At 40.7% G+C, this 24,609-nt stretch overlaps 1 protein-coding gene across 1 annotated transcript in view; it reads right to left on the minus strand.

Moving 5' to 3' along the window:
* Positions 1–485: 485 nt before the first annotated feature.
* The window catches only part of LOC311493159 (spermatid perinuclear RNA-binding protein-like), a gene marked incomplete at its 5' end in the record, with an annotated part of 31,609 nt that continues 7,485 nt past the window's right edge, over positions 486–24,609 (minus strand). Inside the window, 12 exons of the mRNA XM_084551721.1 lie at positions 486–900; positions 4,703–4,753; positions 5,421–5,544; positions 5,662–5,802; positions 6,737–6,871; positions 8,513–8,662; positions 9,573–9,781; positions 12,815–12,883; positions 13,018–13,111; positions 16,095–16,192; positions 20,232–20,343; positions 20,464–20,559. Of these exons, the coding sequence (XP_084407847.1) occupies positions 812–900; positions 4,703–4,753; positions 5,421–5,544; positions 5,662–5,802; positions 6,737–6,871; positions 8,513–8,662; positions 9,573–9,781; positions 12,815–12,883; positions 13,018–13,111; positions 16,095–16,192; positions 20,232–20,343; positions 20,464–20,559 (1,368 nt within the window). The 3' untranslated portion in view covers positions 486–811. The remainder of the gene's footprint in view (positions 901–4,702; positions 4,754–5,420; positions 5,545–5,661; positions 5,803–6,736; positions 6,872–8,512; positions 8,663–9,572; positions 9,782–12,814; positions 12,884–13,017; positions 13,112–16,094; positions 16,193–20,231; positions 20,344–20,463; positions 20,560–24,609) is intronic.

Genomic DNA, 24,609 nt, shown 5'->3' on the forward strand with positions numbered 1-24,609 from the left:
TTTTTTTAAACTGAACGGGCACTGAATAACACCTGAGTCCCATTACACTGATTGATTTTTTTCCAAATACACAAGTAAAATATTTGTTCATTCATTTATTTGATTGGGTCCTCTTTGTACTTTTGTGAAAACTGCTGATTTATTTTGTAATTTTTATTTAGTAATGTAGAATATTCTGAAGGCTACAAACACTTTTTAACAGCCCTGTCTTTGCCTTCTGATTGGAAAAATGATCAGTTAATCTAGATTTATGCCTTAGCATATTCCGATGCATAAGCATAAATGGAAATTGAATGTACGATATCAGGTAATTTTTAATTAGGGATAATATAACATCAATATACCAATACAGTGTTTTAGACAATCTGTAAAATGATATATTAATAGATATCTGACAGTGCTTTAAATACAAACGTAGTACAGTATTTACATTAAGTGATTATAAACTTGTGATATATTTAAATCTATTAACATGTTTATATATATTCAAAACACGCACATCCATATATACAGATAGGGAATGTTCTATTTACATACAGCAGTTAACATGAGGGACAGTCTGAGTTCAGATTGGAATTCGTTGAGATTCCCAAAGGCAGAAGAAGTATTGCTTTGTGTTTTATTGACATTTCTGAGTAAGCAAGGTTTTGCTGCCCGAGGTGCTCTTCTTTCATATTGCTTTCAGTTTTGCTGCCGAGGATCCCGGGAGAGCAGCGCCGCGGTAATCGAGAGGTGCAGACAAGACCTTAACAAGGGGATAAAAGAGGAGGTCGGGTTTTCTGTCGATTTTGGCCTTGGTACGCCGGCAGGGTCAGAAAAGATCCTGAGGGCCCAGGTGGATGATTATAGGGGTGGCTATGGTCTGTGGTTGGTAATAGGCATTGTCGATGTACAGGCCGCCTACAGACAAGAGACATGAAGCATGTTAACAGGAACAGAAATGGTTAAAAACTTTAGTTGATGAAGTAGGGTAAACAAAACAACTTGTCCTACTGAATAATCGGTGATCTCTTCTTAAAGACTATTTTCTGTCACTTCTAGGGCTGTAAACACCAAGGCTAGATTCATTTAGACATATTTCAGCTTTGAAAAAACTTTGCTCAGTTATGAAGAGAAGAACTAATTTTTTGGTTTCAGAAGTTTATGGTATTCCAACAATATTTTACCTCTAGTTGCTCATGTTTCATATTTCTATGAAAAAGTTCAAACTTGAACTTTTACAAAATATTATGATCTGTTCAATGTAATTAAGAAAGAAGAGTAACAGCAACGACGTCATACACGTCATCTGAGCGTCATGGAGTTGAATTTGTTGACAACAAAAAATGCATCTGATTAGTCAGAGGACTATCCAGTCGAATCGCTCCATACTGAAATCCAGATGGCATGTTACCTTGCTCAGGGACACTTCGGCATGTGGCACATTCCGGGGATCGAACCGCTGACCCACTGGTTCGTGGACAACCCGCTCTACCTACTGAGCCACAGCCGTTACCAGTCTGATATTCTGATAAACATTCAGTCTGGCTACACCTGGCTATTATTCTGAATGTGTGGAAGACTTCTCTCTTAATCTATTGGTTAGTCCAATATGAAATAATATTTGCAGATTAGAATGTTTTCAGACTTTTGTTGTGCAAGGTTTCCAAAGGTAGTGTCAGATATGCAAAACATTTTTCAGACTCACAGTGAGCTTCAGCCTTTCAAATCATTTTTCTGGAGCGTCGAATGATGGCATGATATTAATACCATGAAAAAAATAGAAATAAAAGGGCGTGGACAACCTGCTCAGTAGGAAAAGTAGGTTGTCCACAGACCACAGGGTTATTGGTTTGATCCCTGGAACATGCTGAAGCATCCTTGAGCAAGACATTTCACATTGGTGTGTGAATGTATGTGTGCCTGTGTGAGCAAATGGGTAGATGTCTCATTGTGACTGTAAAAGTGCTTTGAGTACCAATAGGTAGTACAATAGGTTGTTGCTCAACTGCACAATAAACCCATAGCAGGTAAACAGTATATTAACCTGCAATGGTCCAGAAATCGTTCCTGTGATATTTGTGATATCAGTTTTTTTGTCAGTAACCAGCAGGATGTGGACCCTAGAACATGCAGAATTTGTACTTGCAAACTATATCACATCTGCTGTTGTTTTCAGACATTTTGTTGTTTTGCAGGATTATTAAAGGTCAGGAGAATTAGATGGCTTTAGTGCAGCTTGTCACATTTATTAACGTCAGCAAAGACAGCAGGGACTGCAGCAGTGTGACAGAGATGTCGTCTGAATGTCTGACTGCTCTGCGATTAACTTGGTGAGTACATCTTAACGTTACAATTGAGAGAAAAAATGCCCTGAGTGTTGAAATTTAGAGACAATTTAAAATACCACAGAGATTTGAGAACTCTCAGTCAACACATGAGGTGGAATAATTGAGTATTTTTGTGCATCTCTGATACTGTTTTAAATCATTAAAGAGACTAATTTACTTTAAAATTAAATAAGTGAATGTGGGTAAGAAAAACTGTACATGATTGAACATGGTAAACCAACTTAATAATACAAAATTTTCAACAGAAATGCACACGCAACAAATGAATCAGGACAACTCTTGCTCCGAAAATATCATGAACCACAACTTACTTGACAAAAATAACCATTTATTTAAAAAGAATATTGCCTACAAATAGGTCAAAATAAGATGTCTTGGAGAAGAATGTATTTAAAGTCAACATAAAATGGCTCATACTCAGTAACTGTAAACATCTGAGATCCAGACGAAAGGAAAAAGTTTCTCAGTGTAACTGATTATTGTAAACCTTTTTTCTTCTGTCTGCACAGACAGAGAGGAACAAAAATACAAAACCAGGTTCAGCCCTAGCCAGGAGTAATTGTTAAAGAAATAATAAACCTTTTGACAAATAAGCTCCGATCAGCTACATTTATGTCAATTAATTCCTTTCCGCAAAGTTTTCTTTAGTTCCTTATATTTGTGCTGGAAATGTGTTTATAAATAGACAGTTTGCAAACTGTTACAGATATTGGGTTAGTTCCCATACAGAGGATATGGCACATATCCACAGATATGTGACATATCTACATTTTATATTTAGTTGTCTGTGTTCCCTACAGTCACTGTTTAGTTCTCTACAGTCAATATTCAGCAGTTAGAGTAGGATTTGTAAGTTCTTTCGTTCCCTACATTTTATATTTAATTGTCTGTGTTTCCTACAGTCACTGTTTAGTAGCAGTGTATACGTTCTTTAGTAGGTACATTGTGTATTTAGTAGTTGTTAGTAAGTTTACAAGTTCCCTATAGAAGATGTTTACTTATTTAGTTCCTAAGTGTAGGTATTTATTTGTCTGTTTTCTCCCAAAGCATTTCTAAAAGTGTTTTCTTTAGTTCTACAGCTACACTAAAGTGAATAATTAGTTGATGACTGTGGGGAACAAAAAATACTAACTGCTAAGTAATCCACCAGAGGATGATTTGAGTCTTTATAGTGAATAATAATCCAGACTCCAAATGAATAGTAAGTTTGTTTCGCTACAATAGTTAGTCATGGGAAATATTTAGTTTAGGGAACTTTACAACAGACATACTTTACTTCCTAGCAAGGGTTATTCATTTAGTTCCCAATGGAGGATTATATATTTTGTTTATTTAGTTCTATAGTTTCCTTAACGTGTTTCCAAAGAGTGGATTCCAGAGGAGGATGGTTGGGTTCTTGACTGTAAAAATGAATCTATTATGTTTTTTTTTTATGCTATATAATCTTGCTAAAAATCCATAGATAGTGTATAGTATAGATAATAGTGGATATTTAGTTTAACGAACTTCACAGTCAAAGTCTTTTTCCTATTTCCAACAATGGTTGATTTTACAGTGGTCTTTAGAGTTGTTTTGTTTTTAATTCTATAATCTACTGTAGGTATTAGTTGTTCATGATAAGTTCTTTAGTTCTCTCCAGTTGATGTTCATTTAGTTTATTGGTTTCCATCTTCCCATTAGTATTGCTTTCTATTGTGAATATTTAATTAATGGCTTTTGGGAACCAAAACTGACAGCTAATCTATCAGAGGATGTTTGGCTCTTAAAGAGCCAAATGTAAAGAGGAAGCATCATTAATGTAGTTTAGTTACTTCAGGGTCTGCTTGTTGTTTCCTGTGGTGGGTGGTTAATTAGTTCCCTATGGTGAAAGCTAATCTAACAGTAGACTTTTAGCTCTGTACTTTGTAATATTTACCTGTCCAGTTTACACACACAGCAGCATTGCACAGCTGAGTTGATGATCAAAGAGCTTGTTTGTCAACCTCTGTGTTCACACTATAACAACACGGCCACAAAACTCTCAAACAGCCAAATAAATGTAGCTGTTGTTTTGCTGCAGCCCAGAGGGAACAAGCTGTTCCAACAGTACTGCCGACTTGAAAGGTTGTGGAATGCAGTGTTGTGAATACACAGCCAAGGTGAGGATATTCCTTTAACAAAATGATTTCCTGTGAGGTTGGTGAGGGAAGAGTCCTAATAGGGGAAGAGGTGGGAGATGGGGTAAGTTGTGGGGACTCTGATGATTGGGACAACTACTGAGGGCATTCTGGAAGGGAAACCTGAGGAAGAGTGAAGAGAAAAAAACTCAAATGTTGGGATGTGGTGATGGACAGATTTAATGGATGGACTGGTTATTAAGCAGATACACTTACCGTAAGCAGGAAGGGTGCCTGCTGGACTGTAGCCATAAGGAGCACCAAAACCTAAGAGGAATTTAAAAAGACAAATGGTAAGCACAGAAAAAAAGAGGAACAACCAAAGAAAGTGGGAGAAGTGGAAGAAGAAGAGCAAAAACAGGAAGAAGAGCAGGAAGAGGAAAATGGGGAAGAGTTAGAAGAAGTGCAAAAGACAGCAGAGGAAGAACATAAAAAAGAGAAACAGGAGGAGGAGGAAGAGCAAGAAAGGAAGGGGGTGGAGGAAGAAGATGAACAATAAGACAGAAGAAGAACAAAGAGATGGGGAAGAAATAGAAGAGCAGAAAAAGAGAGAATAGGGAGATGAAGATCAGGAAGAAGAAGAAAAACAGGTGAAGATGAAGAAGAGCAGGAATAGGAAGAAGATGATGACCTGAAAGAAGGAGATGGAGAAATTAGAAGAAGAGCAGGTGGCAAAGCAGAAAGAAGAAGAGCGAGAAAAGAGAGCAAAAGGAGCAGGAAAAAGAACAGGAGGAAGAATGTGATCAAGAAGAAGAACGTGAACAAGAAGATGTATAAGAGTAAGAATGAGAGGGCAGAGAGTTGAAAGAGCAGGGAGAACATTAGGAAGAGCAGGAAGAAGACGGATAAGAGGAAGAAAAGCAGGAAGAAAAACAAGAGCAGGAAGTTTTAGTTGTGGGACAGTTGTTGCTTCGTAACTAGTCATGTGACTCACCTGGGGGGATGTATCCATGTGTGGGTGGGGTGCTGATGTAGGGAGCTCTGGGGATTATGGGGACCCGTGGAGGTCTGGCGGCGAGTGCTGGGAGTGTCATCACCGAGGCCACGGCTCGCTTTGGCTATACAAAAAACATTACAGGGTCAGACCAGTTTGACCCATGTTTATAAACTACTAATGAAAGCTTGGTTAAAAATACATCATGATCATTTTCCCAGTCAGTCAGACGTTTACTCACTTGAGGGTTTGGCCGTTTCTTCTTGTTGGTCAAAGATTTGGAGCCAGAGAAGAGGCTGTTTAGGGCAGCTAGCGCAGCGCTGGCCTTGGCTACTTTCTTATTGGGACCTGTCCCCCGAAAAACCTGCTTGTCCACCTCCACCTGTCACAGCACACAAAGACAAGGCAGGATGTCCTCTTATTAAACACAGAAGAGCTAAATAGTAGGTAGAACAATTCAAGGATCAGACCATTTTTGACATTCCAGATGGTCACAATTAGATTCAGAGCTCCACAGTGCGACCAAATACTCACATTTTGTGACAGTTTTTTGACTATTTGCAAATTTGGATTTTTTTTTCGCATTTAAAAACTAATTTTCGAGCTACTCCACCAGTGTGGATGGTAAACCAGTCTGGTAAACAGCACACGAAAGAGTGGGCACATCTGGTAGCTTCTTATGTTTCAGAACAGCCAATCAGATTAGAGCACTGTGCCAAAGCTGATGTCTGAATTATTGTTATTGGATAAAACTATTGACTAATGAGTTGCAGTATGAAGTTTTCATTCAAACTGCTCAACTATGAGGAAACTGGAATTTGTCATGAACATAGTTTGTTGTGGAAAGTTATTGGATGTCTGCTAACAGCTATGATAATTTATTGAATGTAAACTGCCATATACCCATGCAAATTGTAGCTTGTAGCATGTAGCATGTAGCATGTATTATATGAATGAAAACTTGGAGGCTGCTAGCCGACAAAGTAGTTTCTATGGCTGCTATGTTGGAGCTTTGTTGAAATTGTTTCCCACTTGTAATGATGATTTGTTGTTGCTGATGTGTCCACATTAATGTCATATGGGAGTATTTTTTATTGTTTAGGACATTAAATGGTGTTCATTTAAACAACACGTCTCAATGTTTTCAGTCATCCAGGTCATGGTATATCTAATAAATAAAGCTGATACAAGGACAACTGTCAGGTTTCTTGAAGACGTTTCATCCAAGTTTTCAGCTCTAAAAGACTGGTGGGGAGGTCTTAATAGCTACATCTGTGGCTTTTACACAGATGAAACAGAGTAGAGAGTGTTTGTACCTCTATGATGAAGCGTTTGTCATAGCTACTGCCGCTCTCTGATATCAGCTCGTATTTGAGGCCACGCCGTTTCTCGTTCAGCTCCATCACAGGGTTTTTACCTCCCACTGTCAGGATTGGACCTGGAGCTCTGGACTGAAAACAAGAGAAGAGAGGGAAAGAACTGGTTCATTCCACTACAAAAAATAGTCCTCATGCATCAACAAGGCCACATCAATAATTAACACAGAATCACACTCGTGTACTAATTAAATATTTTAATTTGTAAATTCTTACATAGATTTATTTTTGTTTGTTAACAGCTACAAGGACAGAATATTTTAAAAGGCTCTCATTAGTAATGAACAGACATCACCCACGGAGCTTTTCAGGTGATCATTTATAATAGCGGTGTGTTTTTTTCTGAATGAATGAGGCAAAAATCTGCTGATGCAAAAGCACCCCTGGAGAGTATAGGCTATCTTTAATGTGACTCAGGACACAGTGTGTTCACACTACCAGAGGAATGTGGACACGTGCGAGCCAGACCACCTCCATATGTGGTGACTGGATTTCTCAATGTGTCCCAGGGGTGTTGGATCTTAATGCAAGTTCTGAACACCCTAACTCTCTCATCTGTCTGTCTATATTGTAGCGTTGCAACGTTTAGTGCCTGGATTTCAGACACTCTCCTCATTCTTTTTCTCCCTCCTCATTTCTTCCTCCTCCTTCCCAACCTTCTTCTTGTTCTGTTCCCTCTTCCTTCTTCTTCTCTTTTCATTTCTTCTTCTTCCTTCATCTCATCCCTCTATCTTCCTTTTTACCACTTCCTTCTTCATTTTCATGTCCCTTTTCTTTTCCTCTTCCCTTTCTGTCCTTCTTTTTCCTTTCCTCCTCATTGTCCCCCCTACACTTTCTTCTCCTTTTTCTGTTTCCCTTCTTCGCCACCATTTTACCCCTCCTCTCATTCCGTTTCCTGCTTTCTTCCTGTCCTCTCTCCCCTTTTCTCCTCTTCCTTTTTCTTCTCCTCTTGCTCTTCTCGTTCTCCCATTTCCTTCTCATCCTTCTCCTTCTTCTCCTCTTCTTCCTCCTTTTCTTTCTCAGGTCCGCTACCTCCACCTCCTCCTTTCTTTATCCTTCTTTTTCTTCTTCTCCTCATTCTCTTTTATCTCTTTCGTCTCCTTTTATCTTCTTCTTCTCATTCTATCCTTCCTTTTCCATCTCTTTCTTTTTTCCTTTCTTCTTCCCCTATTCCTCCCCTTTCTCATTTGCCTTTTTACTGCTCTTTCCTTCTCCTCCTCTTCCCCTTTCCTTCCGCTCTTCTTTCTTCTCCTCCTTTTCTCTTTCTCTTCCTCTTTCTTATCCTTCTTCTTCTGTTCTATTGCCAGCAGATTTGATGCTCCACAGCAGCAGAAACATTTAGTTGATAAAGTTAATGTTGTCAGTGATGTTTTTATGTAAACACATACATCTAATCAGATAATTTTATTTAGTCTCCATGGAAACAGTTAATCTCTGATCACAGCCACTGATCAGATTAGGCTACCTCTTGATTAATGCTGTCCCAGCTCATTATTATTGTTAATTAAAATAACCATCGTAACTAATGTCCCTAATTAACTGGAATAAAATGGAAAAGGATGACACTTCAGTTAAAGGCCTCTGAGTTTTTAATGAACCGAGGCGCCGCTGGGATTAGCTGAATCTCCACAGCACATGATGGTGACGTTTATATTTTCACAAAAGGCCACTGTCCGTCTGTTCATCAGTTTTTGTGTGTTTGTGTCTGTTCCCCACCTCCTGTGCGTCTGCGGAGGAGGTGATGGAGGTGGAGCTGGAGCTGGAGGACATCCTGTCGTTCTTGCCCTCGCCATCTGACTTCTCATCGGCGCTCAGTGAGTCCACGTCCCCGTCGCTGCCGAGCACGTAGCCAAGAGCCTGCAGTGCCTGAGGACGACAACGCAAACATCAGCCTGACACGCATCTTATTATAAAACTAACTTTCTCTGACGCACAGAGGACAGGAAATGAGTCACACTTTCACCTCTGTCATCTGCGACTGAGCCGTCTTTGATCAGGGACCTCGGCTGCAAAGTGAACAACAACAACAACAACACAAAGACTGGCTGTGCTGGAAGTGTGAACGTGTAAATGAATGAATGAATTATATGTGTGTAAAAAGACAGAGTGTGAGCAGTCAAACTTAACAAGTTCACTCAGAGCTTTGTCACGAAAAGAACATCCTTCGAAAAAGTTTTTGTATTATGTCACTGAAAAACACAAATCAACTAACTCCCTTGGAGTTTTCATTGGACTTGTTAATGTGTTCCATGCTCTGGCACTGCAATGCTTTGGATGTGAATTGCTGTGTCACAGTGCCACACAACATTGGCCAGTGTGAGAGGCTAGGAAGCTAGGAGGAGCTACTATTAGCTGGGAGGGTAAAAGACTAGGAAGAGCTACTATTAACTGAAAGGCTAAGAGGCTAGGAAGCTAGGAAGAGCTATTCTTAGCTGGGCGGCTAGGAAGCTAGGAAGAGCTACATCCCGTTTTACAGAGCTGGTCTCTCCTGAATCATACTCATCAGTTGTTCTACAGTTTATTCATTCTAGATCATCATGTTGTTGTAGAACCATTTGTGAATTTGAATGTTCAGATGACATGCGAAACAAGAGGAGTATTCTGTGTGTCATTTGAACTGCCTTGTTTTGTTTAGTTACTCCCAGTTCTCTTTTTGTGCTGTGGTTCTTTTAGCTGTTTGTTCTATTTGTTTTCAGTAGACAGTAGAGTAACCTCTCAATAAAATTGTGGCACTGATAGAAATTTTTGTGACTTTGTGTAACATTTTAAACTCTACCTTGAGGGCAACTTGGAGCTTGGCGGTCCTCTTGGAGTTCCCGGTGGCCTGGTAGGTGGTTCCCTGGATCTCCACGGACATGGTAAAGACCGGAGCATGGACTGGGCCGGACTGTGACTGGAGGCGGTACTGAAGGCCCGGGTGGATCTGGTTCAGGCGCATCAGAGCGTTCATGGGGTGGTTTGGATCCGTCATCCTCCAGTCCAGGACTAAAGGTCAAGGTCAAGGTCAAGGTCAGGTTTATTTATATAGCACCTTAAACCAAAGTGCTTTACAATTAAAACAATCACAATTAGAACATCAGATTAAAAAACACAACAAAGCAAAATAAACATACAAGCATAAAATGTGGGAAACAATAAGAAACACTAAAACCAATAAAAACACAATAAAAACTATGATGATAAAACTTTCAGTCATGGGTTAAAAGCCAGGGAGAAGAGGTGGGTTTTTAGTAGAGATTTAAAATGTTCTAAATTTGGAGCTGTTTTAATAGAGAATGGTAAAGGAGGGCAGTTGAATGTGTTAGCTCGATAGAACCGATTGTAAACTATTAAGAAATGTTTTTTATATGAGCTGTTTGACGCCAGAATCTGTGTCAGAAGTCGTTTGATTTGCCATGATCCCTGCCTGTTCACACGAGGACTCCTGATGACTAATATATTCTAGATGAATGAGAAATGAAAGCTGACTCCTGCTGACATCTACTGACATACTTTTTTTTTGTCCTGTCCTTTGAAGCCATAAAAAATGGATTTGCACTTTTCAGTCTATCAATAAAATAAAGCACAGGAGAACTGAATCAAAATGAGATCTGACAGTCAGCAGTTTAAGATTTAATATTACCATACAGAATGTAGAAAAAACACAGAGATGCATTTTCTGAGGAACCTCTTTTGAGGCAGAGGAGTTGTTCCTACGTCTTTATTTTAACTACATAAACTGCATTTCCTCTAACCTCCACTGGAGACTGGCTCCAGAAGTGAGTCAGTCCCCATAGATGTCCATATTAATGTGTCCAACATTACAGCAGAAATAAACATGTTTACAGCCTGGTACAAAAACTGTTTTGGTCTCCTTAGCTTAATTCTCCATTTAAAACTGTATGGGGATTTATTTTTTGTAGAACTCCTCTGTTGTTGAGCAGGTGGTCTTTAATGTGACCCAGGAATGAGTTTAAGTGAGACCCAGACCACCTCCAAATGTGGTATGAGATTGGAATTGGAATGCGTCCTGGGTGTGTTTACACGTGTAAGTAAAGCTGGCCACTTGTGAACGGACCACTCAAATAACCAAGTCTGAACAGGACCATAATCCTAAAAGCCCAAGAACAATTGATGAAATAGTAATGATGCTGAGCTGATTATCTTCAGACTTCAAACTGTGCTTCTCTATGACTATGAATATGGATGTGCTGTGTAAGAAGATGAATGTGAAGGTGTTGATGGACAGGTGGGAGGGGGAGGTGTTGATGAATTGTATGTGGTGGCAGGCGGTGAGATAACTGCGTGGCAGCAGCCTGAAGTATTAAGCCTCTATCGCTGCCTCCCGTCAACTCCTCTGAACTGGGAGCAGATGACAGTTGCCGGGGAAGACCAACCCAGTGAGGGATGATTTATTCATTCATTCATTCATTCATCTTCTGTACCCGCTTATTCCTGTTAAGGGTCGCGGGGTCTCCTGGAGCCTATCCAAGCTGTCAGGGATGATTTAATCAAAATCAAAAGTTTTTAGCAATTAAAGAGAAAATAATCTTTGAATTTAATATATTTTAAACAACAAAAAGATGATTATTTGGTTGTCAAATAGTTGCAAATTAAGTTTCTTTGCTGCAGCTCTAGTTTAGTTACCCGTGTTGTTTAGTCCAGTTAAATAATTGGACTCTGCACCAAAAGTTTTTAAAGATAGCTGTCTTGCTTTGAACACAAATTTAGTGATCACTAAGATTGACAGCAGCATACAGAGGTACATTATTATTATACATTATAACCGCATACCCAGTATTCCACAGGTCCATCTTTTGCCACCAAAGTAACCCTGAGGCATGGACTCCTCTAGACCTCTGAAGGTGTGCTGGGGTATCTGGCACCAGGACGTTGACAGCAGATCCTTTAAGTCCTGCTTTAAGTGGAGAGGAGGAGGCCTCTATGGATCATACTTGTTTTTGTACAAAACATCCAACAGATGCTGGACTGGATTGAGATCTGTGGAATTTGGAGGCTAATTAAACGCCTTGAACTCTTTGTTGTGCTCCAGTTTGATGAGTTTTGATGTGTGACTGACCACTTTGACAGGATGACACAATTCAGTGATTCAATTCAGTAAACCTACCTAATATGATACGGTGAAGATATCGGGCACAATACTGGTCGACAGAGGTTATTTTCTCTGCTTTGATTCAGAGATTCAAGTGAGTGTTATCTCCTGCCTTTTAACCTGACAGGCCGTTTTGATGGCCCTGGTTTCTTAGAAAAGATCAGGCTCACTGCTCACTTTTTTCAGCTCCACTGACTCACTTTTCCAGTTTTTACACTGTCAGAAAGCAGTTTCTTTACAGCCAACACCCACACACACCCACACACACACGCACACACACACACCCACACAAACTCTCTTTTTTATCTTTCCCATTTGATACAAGTTCTCATTAATATCCATTTATCTGCTGTTGAAGAGCTGTCTTCACAATCAAATTTTTATTTTATCATCATAAAATGTATCAAAATTATATCAATGGCCTCCCAGCTAACAGAAGCTCTTCCTAACTTTGTCTCTTTTCGGTCTTAATTTTCACAACCCAATTAATTCACTTTCATAACATAACAATATGCAGTATATTGACTCTAAAGGAATTCAGAGACACAAACTGTTTTTTAGTCAGTCTTTGCTTAAACAAGGACAGAGAGTTTTTCTACCAAAACACTAAATAAAGAGGTCATAAAAAGGAAATATTTGGAAATACATACAACCAACTATATGTGTTGTTTTAATATTAAAACAAAATGGTGGTCAGTAAACTGCCCTAAATGTCCAATGTATCAAACATGATACAAAACAAAAGTCATACGTGGAAATTTTGGCTTTCTTTTTAAACGTCAGTCAAAACGATAGATTTTTCTGACTGTTATTATTTCATATGTCAGACTTCACAGGGATGCCAAAGATTTTGTGTTTTGTGTTCATAACCACAAGGTCATGACTTTCTGTTTGAAGGCATTGTTTGAGTCGATGCTCAAAATCACCTTTCATCCTTTTGATGATGTCTTTGTCTTCTGACCCAATGTCCTCCCGAAGCCTCTTCTGACAGCTGCCTGCAGGGCGAAACAAACCCACACAGGTCAATTTGTTCCTATTATTAAAATGTATCTTTTCCTGCATATGAACAGATATGAAGATTCATATGACAGAATATGAAGATAGAAAAAAATAAACACCATATCTGCACCTTCTAACAGTCTTGGTGAGGGCTTGCTGGCGGGAAGAGGATCCATATTCAAGACCTTGTAAAGCTGTCCAAAGGCAAGGAGGCGTAACGCGTGCTGAAACACACCAAAACAACAGGATATGAGCCCATCCTTCAACAATACCGTTTATTCAGTTACCCAGACTTACCGTTTAAGTCTGGGTAAACTGGCAAATTCTACTGGGATAAGCGTCACGTGCTAATAAACACCAATAAAGGGAGGAAACAGAAGAGAAGAAAAAAATACTCTGACTTTCTAAATGTTTCTCTTGAGAATTAAAATATGTTTCTATGCATGCTGAGTTTGTTTTGCTTTAGCTTGTTCTCAATGTCTGATTTCTTTTTTAAAATATTATGCACTTTTCAGTTTTTCTAAGCATAAGATACAACAGTGACCAATGGTAATACTAATGACAACGGTAGCGGCAATGGTAAAGGCAATGAACTGATTATGCCCTAGCAAAGATCTGCCAGGCCAATCAAATCATACGGAAAAGAGAAAAAACATTCCCAGACTTCAGAGCAAAACAAAGACTTTGTCTTTCTCGGCTCCGGGGCTTTGTTGTTTCATGTGGCAGCACTAGCAGCAGTAGTAGTGTTCCCACGCTCATTAGGCAGCTAATTAGGCTGCCAGCTTGTCAAGCCTCTGCAGCACCAAGGGGTTGCATATCCGAGGTCAGAATCCGGGCTTCTAAGACGGACACTCAGCTATTTTTAGTGCTGACGTGAGCTCTGGATTTCACCAGGCCGACGGAGGACTCAGGAGGAAATGCTGCTTGTCCTGTTCCCTGGAGGAAACGTGTGGAGAAACAACCCCCACTGTGAAGCTTCAAGGTCTCGCAAGTTCTCCCTCTCTCTGCATCGCTAATGATCACGCTTGCTTTTATGGCAGGAAAACAGGAAGACTTATGAAGACATGGCCTGTAAAGAAGACTTTAGATGTTTAAAGTGAAATCATCTGTGTTTCTTAACAACACTAAGGACGATCTCTGAAAATACTACAGCAGCTCAACTTAATTTTAGCGCTGACCGGCTTCAAAGACCTTTGGGGAACAGTGAAAACCTGAGCAGCTGGGCCCTGTTAATAGGAGCTTTTATGAGTTTGGAGAAAAGAGGATAATGTGGATAAAATGCTCCTGTATTCCCTAACAGCCAGCTAATTGCCTTTGAGCAAGACAAAGAAGTAAATGTAAAAGAAGCCTTTAAGAAGGAGCAGTTTAGTACTGAATTATCTGCACATCAAACACATTTTTGTTTTTTCAGGTGTTCTCATTTTGGAATGTAATTTGGTTTATAAAGGCTGGTTCTGCATCATATTTGTATTTGTGGATTCAAACTTCAGGGGTTTCCTCTGAAAAAAAAAAGGCTTCAGTCCCAAAATTCACCTTTGAGGTGTTAGTCATTTCTGTCTTCTCAATTCGGACATAAAACAAAAACAAAGTACACCCCTTTTACTGCCGTTTTATCCACAGTGGTGGTTCTCAAACTTTCTCTTCTTTCATGCAGACCTTCAGAAGCCATAAACGTTCCCCCCACACCACAATTTCTGTCAGTCATTAACAAATACATAATATTCTTTCCCTTGTCTTCCTGCCATTGCTTCAGAAAGCTTGTTGACTGTTGACCTGTTCATGTGTTGTACCAAGAGGATAATTTAGCTCAACTGTGCTTCAACATGAGCTCCTATTGGGTCTTTCTGATGCAGCAATGTTTTTTTTTTGTACCTGACAATCAACTGTCACTGCGGCCCTGTTAATCTTTGGGATTGTGCTGTTTTCCTGTCGTTCCTGTCATGGTGAGTGTGTCTTTGTCAAGCAAGGCTGGAATTGATTAGGGGCTGGGAATCGTTAGATTTGATCAATATCAAATGCTACTGTTGATTCTTGCTTATCTATCCAATTCTTTATCGATTCCTTTGTCAATTCCTGATCAGAAGTTCTGTGTGAGAAAAAATGTAGTGCAGCACCAAACCTACTGTTGTATTACCTGTCAGCACACAATCGTGTGGAATTGTGTGTAATGTGAAAAACAAAATAAGTAAAAGAAAAAATACTGATAAAATAAAAAGTATAAACCAAACATACACTGTATTGCCAGAAGTATTCACTCACCCATCCAGGTAATTGAATTCAGGTGTTCCAATCACTTCCATGGGTACAGGTGTATAAAATCAAGCACCAAGTCATGCAGACTGCTTCTACAAACATTTGTGAAAGAATGGGTCGCTCTCAGGAGCTCAGTGAATTCCAGCGTGCTACTGTGATAGGATGACACCTGTGCAACAAGTCCAGTCGTGAAGTTTCCTCGCTACAAAGTAAAATGACAGAGTAGTGTCAATGGATGCTGAGGCGCATAGTGTGCAGAGGTCGCAAACTTTCTGCAGAGTCAGTCGCTAGAGACCTCCAAACTTTATGGAATGGGTTTCCATGGCCAAGCAGCTGCATCCAAGCCATACATCACCAAGTGCAATGCAAAGCATCAGATGCAGTGGTGTAAAGCACGCCACCACTGGACTCTAGAGCTTTGGAGACGCGTTCTCTGGAGTGACGACTGACACTTCTCCACCTGGCATTCTGATGGACGAATCTGGGTTTGGCAGTTACTTGTCGAATGCATTGTGCCAAGTTTAAAATTTGGTGGAGGGGGTATTATGGTGTGGGGTTGTTTTTCAGGAGCTGGGCTTGGCCCCTTAGTTCCAGTGAAAGGAACTTTGAATGCTTCAGCATACCAAGAGATTTTGGACAATTCCATGCTCCCAACTTTGCGGGAACAGTTTGGGGATGGCCCCTTCCTTTTCCAACATGACTGTGCACCAGTTCACAAAGCAAGGTACATAAAGACATGGATGAGAGAGTTTGGTGTGGAAGAGCTCAACTGGCATGCACAGAGTCCTGACTTCAACCTGATAGAACACCTTTGGGATGAATTAGAGCGGAGACTGAGAGCCAGGCCTTGTTGTCCAGCATCAGTGTCTGACCTCACAAATGCGCTTCTGGAAAATTCTGCAAAATTGTGATATCGTAATCACTGGTGGATTGGCGAAAAGGGAATAGACTGACCTGAGCGCTGTGTGTGATGGCATCGGCCTGCTGCGCGCTGAGCTCAGTCAGGACATCCGTGGGTTCTCTCTCACAGGGATCATGAACTCCTGGACCTCCTGTTAAAGAAAAAGCATCTCAGTGTTTCTAAACCATGTTCTGACTTTTCCTCTTTGGATGCATCTTTATTTAATTTGATGTAAAATGTCTTTTAGGTCTTATTTCGGCGTCATTACTGAAAGGTACAACCAAACTTTCTTTGCCTTGCTGTGTACACTGTGAATGCAGCCGTAAAACTCATCAATGATTCAGTGAAGTCAGGAAACAACGTGCCCTCACAAGGTCTCTCGCTGCTCTGCTATAAACGAGGAGCTGAAGGTTTCACAAGAGAGCGAGAAAGAGAGGTGGAAAAACTGAGGACATCTTTCTGATTTTGAAGTTCATGTGAACTGCTTGAGAGTGAAAATAAAATCTGCACCAGCAGTTTAAACTGAAATGAATTCATTGAGTGTCAATCAATTCATGTTGCTATGAATCCTCTGAGACTCTCTCTCAGCCGTTAGGAAACCTCCCTAGAGTTAGTTCTCCTCAGTCGGCCATCCAGACCATGAATCATTAGTATGAGGAGGTTTTCTCCAAAATGCTTTCTACATGTTTCTCTTCAGGATAAAAATATGTTTCTGTGCATGCTGGGCTTATTTTTTTAAGCATTTCTGTACTTGACTTGTCTCAAAGATTGCTGTAACAAAGCTCCACAAATAAAAGCTTAATGTCAGACAGATTTTCTTATGTTTCTACTTTGAATAAGAAGTCTACTGCACCCGTTGTTTGGTGATATGACAACGACAAGAGCTGGATAGCCTTCAAACAGTAAAGACAACGGTGAGTTAATCGCAATTTGGTGGTCTAAAGTTTTGATTTTTGTTTTATAATATTTTATAGGAAAATGTTTTATTCCTAACTGCCTTATCGTACAGTTGTCTGGAGTCTCTACGTTGGGAACTGATCCAGCAAAGATCTGCCGTGCCAATCAAATTGTTTGGGTGGAGCTTTATGTGATGATGATAGACAGAAGAATAACAGCGACGTAATCATACCCATCATCTGAGCACCATGGAGTCGAATCTGTTTACAACAAAATGGCTCTGACTGGTTGGAGGACTATCCAAATCCGTGCAGAGGTATTTTTTTTCTGTATCAGTTGAAACCATAGACTGTATATGAATATGGACATTCTGCCCACACCTCCGCCCAGCTCACTTGTGTTTTCATTTAATTAATATTGCGCTCTGTTGTACCTCTACCAGTTACAAAGAAATGTTGGATTATACACTATACTTATTTATTTTTTCCTACTCTCACGGTCCTATGGAATTGCTTCACGTGTGCTTGGCACTGGTAGTCATCATGATGTCACATCCTGTTTCTAAGGCGTCAAACAACTTACCAAAACGAAACTTGTTAGAAAAATGGAAACTTGAACATGCATCCACATTATATTCATTCATTCATTCATTCATTCATCTTCTGTAACTGCTTGTCCTGTCAAGGGTCGCGGGAGGCGCTGGAGCCTATCCCAGCTGTCATCGGGTGAGAGGCAGGGTACACCCTGGACAGGTCTCCAGTCCATCGCAGGGCTAACACAGAGAGACAGACAACCATTCACACTCACATGCCTACCGCCAATTTAGAATCACCAATGAACCTAACCAGCATGTCTTTGGATAGTGGGAGGAAGCTGGAGTACCTGGAGAGAACCCACGTAGACACAGGGAGAACATGCAAACTATATGTATTAACTACCTAAAATGACAAATTCCATGCTTGAAAAAAAATGTATTTGATGTATACTATGGTGTTTTAGTATGTCCCCAGCAGTGTTGGGAATAACGGCGTTACTAACAGCATTATTTTTTTCAGTAATGGGTAATCTAACTAATTACTATTTCCATTGTTAAAACGCCGTTACCGACGTGTTACCGCCCGCTACCGCCGTTACCAACAATTAAATGTGGTGCGTTTTGAAGTGCGAAGTGAGGCAACTGATAGAGCTCTGGTAGCTGACGTCACCCTGTACCAGCAATCACAACACCGCCATACTGGCAGGAAAGCGCACTTTGCTAATTACTATTCGGTTGACAACTGCGAGCAACTAACTCAGTTACTTTTTGGGAGAAGTAACTAGTAACTATAACTAATTACTTTTTACTAAGTAACGTGCCCAACACTGGTCCCCAGTCACTAAGATGGAGGAGGTGGAGCTTATGACCTATACTGCAGCCAGCCACCAGGGGAAGCTCCGTCTTTATGCAGTCTATGGTTGAAACATGCGTCTGAATGAAATTCAAATGGCAATTCTGCTGCGCCAGACTATGCAGGACAAGACGATTCTGGAGGAACTATCCACATTTGTGAAAAAGAATCTCACAACACATCAAAGTTAAGGAAAGATTAAAAAAATAAAATACACTGTTTGGCCAAAAAAAAGTCACCACCTGGATTTAACCAAGCAAATAGGTACGAGCCTCCTATTGGATAATTACTGCATGGGTGATTATCTTTCAGCTGGCAACAAGTTATTTAACCCCAACTGATGCAATGAGTAGCTTCTCATTTCTTAAACAACCATGTCTAAAGACACATCCTGTGGTTGTGGAAAAGATGTTAGTCTGTTTGAGAAGGGTCAAATCATTGGCATGCATCAAGCAGAGAAAACATCTAAGGAGATTGGAGAAACTACTAAAATTGGGTTAAGAACTGTCCAATGTGTTATTAAAAACTGGAAGGATAGTGGGAAACCATTGTCTTTGAGGAAGAAATGTGGTTGAAAAAAAAAACTCTGATTGATGGTGATCGGTGATAATTTAACGTTTGGTGAAATCAAATTGAAGAAAAACAACAGTAGAACTCAGGGCTATGTTTAATAGTGAAAGTAAGAGCATTTCCACACGTACAATGAGAAGGGAACTCAAAGGATTGGGACTGAACAGCTGTGCAGCCTTAAGAAAACCACTAATCAGTGAGGCTAACTGGGAAAAATTTGCTAGAGAGCATAAAGATTGGACTCTGGAGCAATGGGAGAAGGTCATGTGGTCTGATGAGTCCAGATTTTCCCTGTTCCAGAGTGATGGGGGCATCAGGGTAAGAAGAGAAGCAGATGAAGCAATGCACCCATCATGCCTAGTGTCTACTGTACAAGTCTGTGGGGACAGTGCTATGATCTGGGGTTGCTGCAGTTGGTCAGGTCTAGGTTCAGCAACATTATGTGCCCAAAGAATGAGGTCAGCTGACTACCTGAATATACTGAATGACCAGGTTACTCCATCAATGGATTTTTTCTTCCCTGATGGCACGGACATATTCCAAGATGACAATGCCAGGATTCATGGGGCTCAGATTGTGAAAGAGTGGTTCAGGGAGCATGAGACATCATTTTCACACATGGTTTGACCACCACAGAGTCCAGACCTTAACCCCATTGAGAATCTTTGGGACGTGCTGGAGAAGGCTTTGTGCAGTGGTCAGACTCTCCCATCATCAACACAAGAAATAAATCTAGTGACATTGCATAAGCTTATTGAAACAATGCCACAGTGAATGCGCGCTTTAATCAAAGCTAAAGGTGGTGTGTGACCTTTTTGTTTTTGGTGGCGACTTTTTTTTTGGCCAGTCAGTGTATTCATTTCGTAAGACAGACAGACAGGAAGCCAAATATTTAACAGAAAACCCCTCTCTGAACATAGGTCACTTTACATCAAAATAAATTCCTCCAAGTACAGGTGAGTATTTGGTCGTTACAGACCTGAGTCATGTTGAGTTTCAGTTGAAAAAATATTGTCCCTGCCTTCTCCAATTTTCCTACAGTCTTCAAACCGACAGAAAGTCAAGATAAGAAGTTCATCTTCACATTTTAGCCTCAAAAACCAAGTAAAAATTAACAATACAGACATTTGCTGCAGCTTACCTTTGCTCATGTTTCCATGAATCTCTATTTATATGTGCTGCCTCTAAATTTCACTCTGGCATTTATGAGATTTCATACAGGCAGTAAACATAGGGTTTATAAATGTTAAGCTATCCCTGGGCGATCTGAGGGCTTCTAATGCTCAGTGAAGAGAAAGTGAGCTTACAGGCTGCAGCGAAGGGCCGAATGCTAACCTGGTAGGAGGATTCCTGAGGCGATGCACTCCAGGACGCGCCGCAGGGCTTCGCCAGGACCCAGCGGCCGGTTACAGGTGGCTATGGCCTTTTCACAGATCAGCTCCAGAGGCTGCAGAGGGAAAACAGAGAGAGGACACTCAGAACTACATACAAACAATCAAAAGCTGCTTGTAAAGCTTCGAGTTTGCTCCATCTTCTAAGTCGTTCTGATTCTGTGGCCGTCACCTACCCATCCTTTGAGAGGCTGCCACACAGGCAGCCGGTTGCACATATCTCGGAGAATCCTCAAAACAACAACGCAGGACTTGAGGTCTGCAACTCTGGCCTGAGGGGACAGATGGGCAAAAATTGACAGACAGTATGAGAAATATTTCAATGAGACAGCAGTCTGGCCGAGCAGCACAGTCTTTAGAGTATGAGACACTTCAGCATTGAAGATCTCCTGCTAGCCCAGAATATGGAGATAAACTCCAAAATAACAATATAAATAGGGACTTTGTTACAGGTTCTTAAAAAATTAAATACAGGAGACTAAGGAGGGAACACTATACTAGAATTTGAGAGAATCAAAATCAGCCATGTGCACAATAATCTCACGTTGGCGGACTAGGACTAATTATTTAGTTTTGTCCTAATAGTGATTCTTACATTTGTGCATTGAGAATATATTTATTAAATTGTGGTTCACTTGCTGCGTTAACCTGGACATATTATTCTGATAATCGTGTGGAAAGCAAGCAGAAAATTAAGTGAAGTTGTAGTAAATCTTTTTAACCTGCAGAGGGCAGTAATACGCCATTAATTTACCGTCGACGTGAAATGAGTTACCACTGGATCAAGTACTTATTATATATACATTATTCTGAACAGTATTTGTTTATTGTTTATGATTGTTGCAATAATATTAACATATCTTTGCATAAAGCAGAATATTTGCCCACAGCCATTTTGATAAGAAGAATAAAAGGGTAAAAAATCTGTCACATTTAAAACAAACTATTTGTTAGTGTTAATTGTACCTTTACTGTGGAAACTATGCAATTAATCGTGATTGAATATTTTAACTTATAATCATAATTTAGAAACTTCTGAAATTGTGGATGAAGTTATTACATGGATACCATCCATCCATACATTTCCCATCTCCTTACTCGAGATCGAGTCACGGTGGCAACAGACTATGTGAGGAACTACAGACATCCCTATCCCCAGCAACACATTCCAGTTCTTCCTGGGGGATCCCAAGACATTCCCAGGCCGGCTGGGATGTATAATCGCAGGGTCTCCTTCTGGCTGGCCGTGCCCAGTAAACCTCCAAAGGGAGGCACCCAAGAGGTATATGTACCAGATGCCTGAACCACGTTAGCTGGCCCCTTTTGATGCGAAGAAGCAGCTGCTCCCTCCGGAAATTAGAGGTCCTCACCCTATCTCTAAGGCTGAGCCCAGCTACCCTTTGGAGGAGCCATTTTACCATCACTTGTGAATAGCACCCCGAGATACCTGAACTCCCTTGCTCGGGGCAGGAACTCACCCCCAACCCGGAGGCAACAATCAACCGTTTTCCAGCCGAGCACCATGGCCTTGGACTTGCAGGTGCTGACCCTCATCCCAAATGCTTCACACTCACCTGCAAACCGCCCCAGTGTGTGCTGGAGGTCATGGTCTAATGAAGCCAGCAGAACCACATGATCTACGAAAAGCAGGGACGTGCTTCTGAGGTTCCCATGCTGGACACCCCACACTCCCAAGCTGCACCTTAAGATCCTGTCCATGAATACCATAAACAGGACCGACCGACCGACTTAGTGCCAAGGATACAAACGAACACAGCTTTCAATTTGGTTACACGGGGAGCGGATGGCTTGTAACAATGGCCCCCGTACCCTGTACTCCTTCAGTACGCCCCACAAAATTCCCAAGGAAACATGGTCATGGGCTTTCTCCAAGTCCACAAAATACATGAAGTCAGGATTGTCAAACTCCCATGATCCCCTAAGTAACCCGCATTGCACTTCCTCAACTGTCGGTCGGACTCTCCTTCCCATTAACTGAGAATAAACTTTCCCTGGAAGGCTGAGCCGTGTAATATCACTATAGCTGAAGCACACCCTGCGGCCCCCCTTTTGGAACATGGGCACCACCACCCTGGCCTGCCACTATGCAGGTACTGTCCAAGACCTTCATGCAACATTGCATAAGCGAGTCAACTCGGACAGCCCAACAATACATGGTGGCAGGGTTCAGGAGATCCTGAAAGTGCTCATTCCAGCGCCCGACAACATTCCTAGTCCAGGTCAGCAGTTCTCCTAAGCAGACTAAGCAGAGCAGTGCTTTCCCTTCCTGAGCCCTGTACGGTGTGCCAGAACCTCTTCAAGGCAAAACAAAGTCCTCCTCCATACCCTCTCCAAACCTATACACACGGGTGTGAGTATTACATGTGTAGATTAATCCTTAACTGATTCTCTAGGAGATTACGTACACTTTCATTTGTACAAGATGGCTGTTCATAAAAATAAAGTACATTTTATTCAGATACTCTAAATGAAACCACAGTGGATGAGATAGACGTCACTAATTGTAGTTACAACAAATCAGTGAGTTTCACCTTGAGGCCACAGCACAGCACAATACTCTGATAATACCTGGCATTAAGCTCTCCTTCCCTGAGGGAAGCAGCTCACTTCTTCATCTGACCTTGACTCTGGTCTGCCTCCTGAGCAGAGGACTAACTCTGAGTTCAGTCAGAACAGCAGAGTTGCAGGTCATCTGAAACCTGAATTTATGGAGAATCTCTTGATGACCCTGTTTGATGCCCTATGTAACTCAGCAGAGTTACATCCAACCCGACATCTCTACTCACTCTGAAAGAAACCTTTCTGCTGTTCCTGTGCTGTTGGATCTTCCTCTAAACTTTGTCTTATTCAATAAAACACAACACAAACACACCTCCAGCTGCTACTGTTACTCATCTGATAAGTAATTAGCAAAGTGCCTGTCAAAACTGAAACACTGACAATGTGGAACGAAAAACATGACAAGAACATGACATAGGCTGTCACATTTTTTGATGTTTTAGCTATCTATTGAATTAAATAAGTTAAATATAATGAATATGGGCTTTGATTAGATGTATTTTAAGGTATTCACATGTAAGTCACAGGAAGCATGTAGGGATTATAACCTTTTTTTATACAGTTGCCTATTTTCACGAAATACATTGGGAAAATCTAAAAACGTATCTAGTGTCAAGTAATATTTCAACCATGTATTAAAAGGAGGAGGATTTGGCTGCTGTTGAGAGGAAACTTCACTACATGTTTGAAGGATGTACTCATTAATATTTCTGTTGAGTGTTGCTTTGATTCAAGGAAAAGAGGAGTTGAACAAAGTAGAGAATATCGGGTCAGAAATTCCCTTTTGCTTTGAAACTAAAATTTTTAGGGCTGTCAAAATTATCGCATTTAACCTGTGAAGAAAGCATGCACATTCTGTTATTATGACCTCAGCTCAAATCCTGGTTTGAGAAATCAGGAAGTGATCAAAGCAGCAGTAATGCTGTGGAAAGCAAGTAGTCTAAAGTGTGGGCCTTGTAAATCATGTGGACATGCAGAGAGCAGTAATACACCCTGTAGCATCATACCTGCCAAAAATTCCTCAAGAAGAAGAGGAGGAAGGCAAACAGAAATGGACTTCAGCAAAGTCCTGCCAGATGCCTCTCTGGACAAGAACTAAGTTATTTACATTTATTACAAAGTAGAAAAAGATCCTTTCAGTCAGCTGCTACATACGTTTGGCACCTTTTGAAGAAATCATTTTTCATATTAGCAGACGGCAGTAGTCTGTATTCATCGTTCAAAAGGCATAACATGAAGAGCTACTATTAGCTGGGAGGTTTTGGAGCTAGGAAGAGTGACTGTTAGATTGGAGGCTAACAAGCTAGGAAGAGTTACTATTAAATGGGAGGCTAGGAAGTTAGAAAGAGCTACTATTAGGTGGGAGCTAGGAAGAGTTACTGTTAGCTTAGAGGCTAACAAGCTACAAAGAGTGACAAACTGTTGTCCACAGCTGGTCTCTCCTGGTCTCTCCTGAATCATGCTGATCACTTGGCCTACAGTTTATTCATTCTAGAATCTAAATGATAGTGTTGAGGACAAATTTGTGGATTTGGATGTTCAGATATGACAAATATTAAAGTTAGAAGTGCCATATTGCATACCTGCCAACTTTTCAAAAAACCTTGGAGTGAGATTTTGTCGTGGGTGACCAAAATTATGCCGTGCACGCAGTCACACAAATTGGTGGCTCAGATATAAGATAATTGGAATTAATTTGATGTTGTACCCATGTTGTAGCTACCCTGCATTCTGGTGGTTGG

Source organism: Chelon labrosus (assembly GCF_963514085.1).
Source record: "Chelon labrosus genome assembly, chromosome: 9".
In the NCBI taxonomy this organism is placed as follows: domain Eukaryota; kingdom Metazoa; phylum Chordata; class Actinopteri; order Mugiliformes; family Mugilidae; genus Chelon; species Chelon labrosus.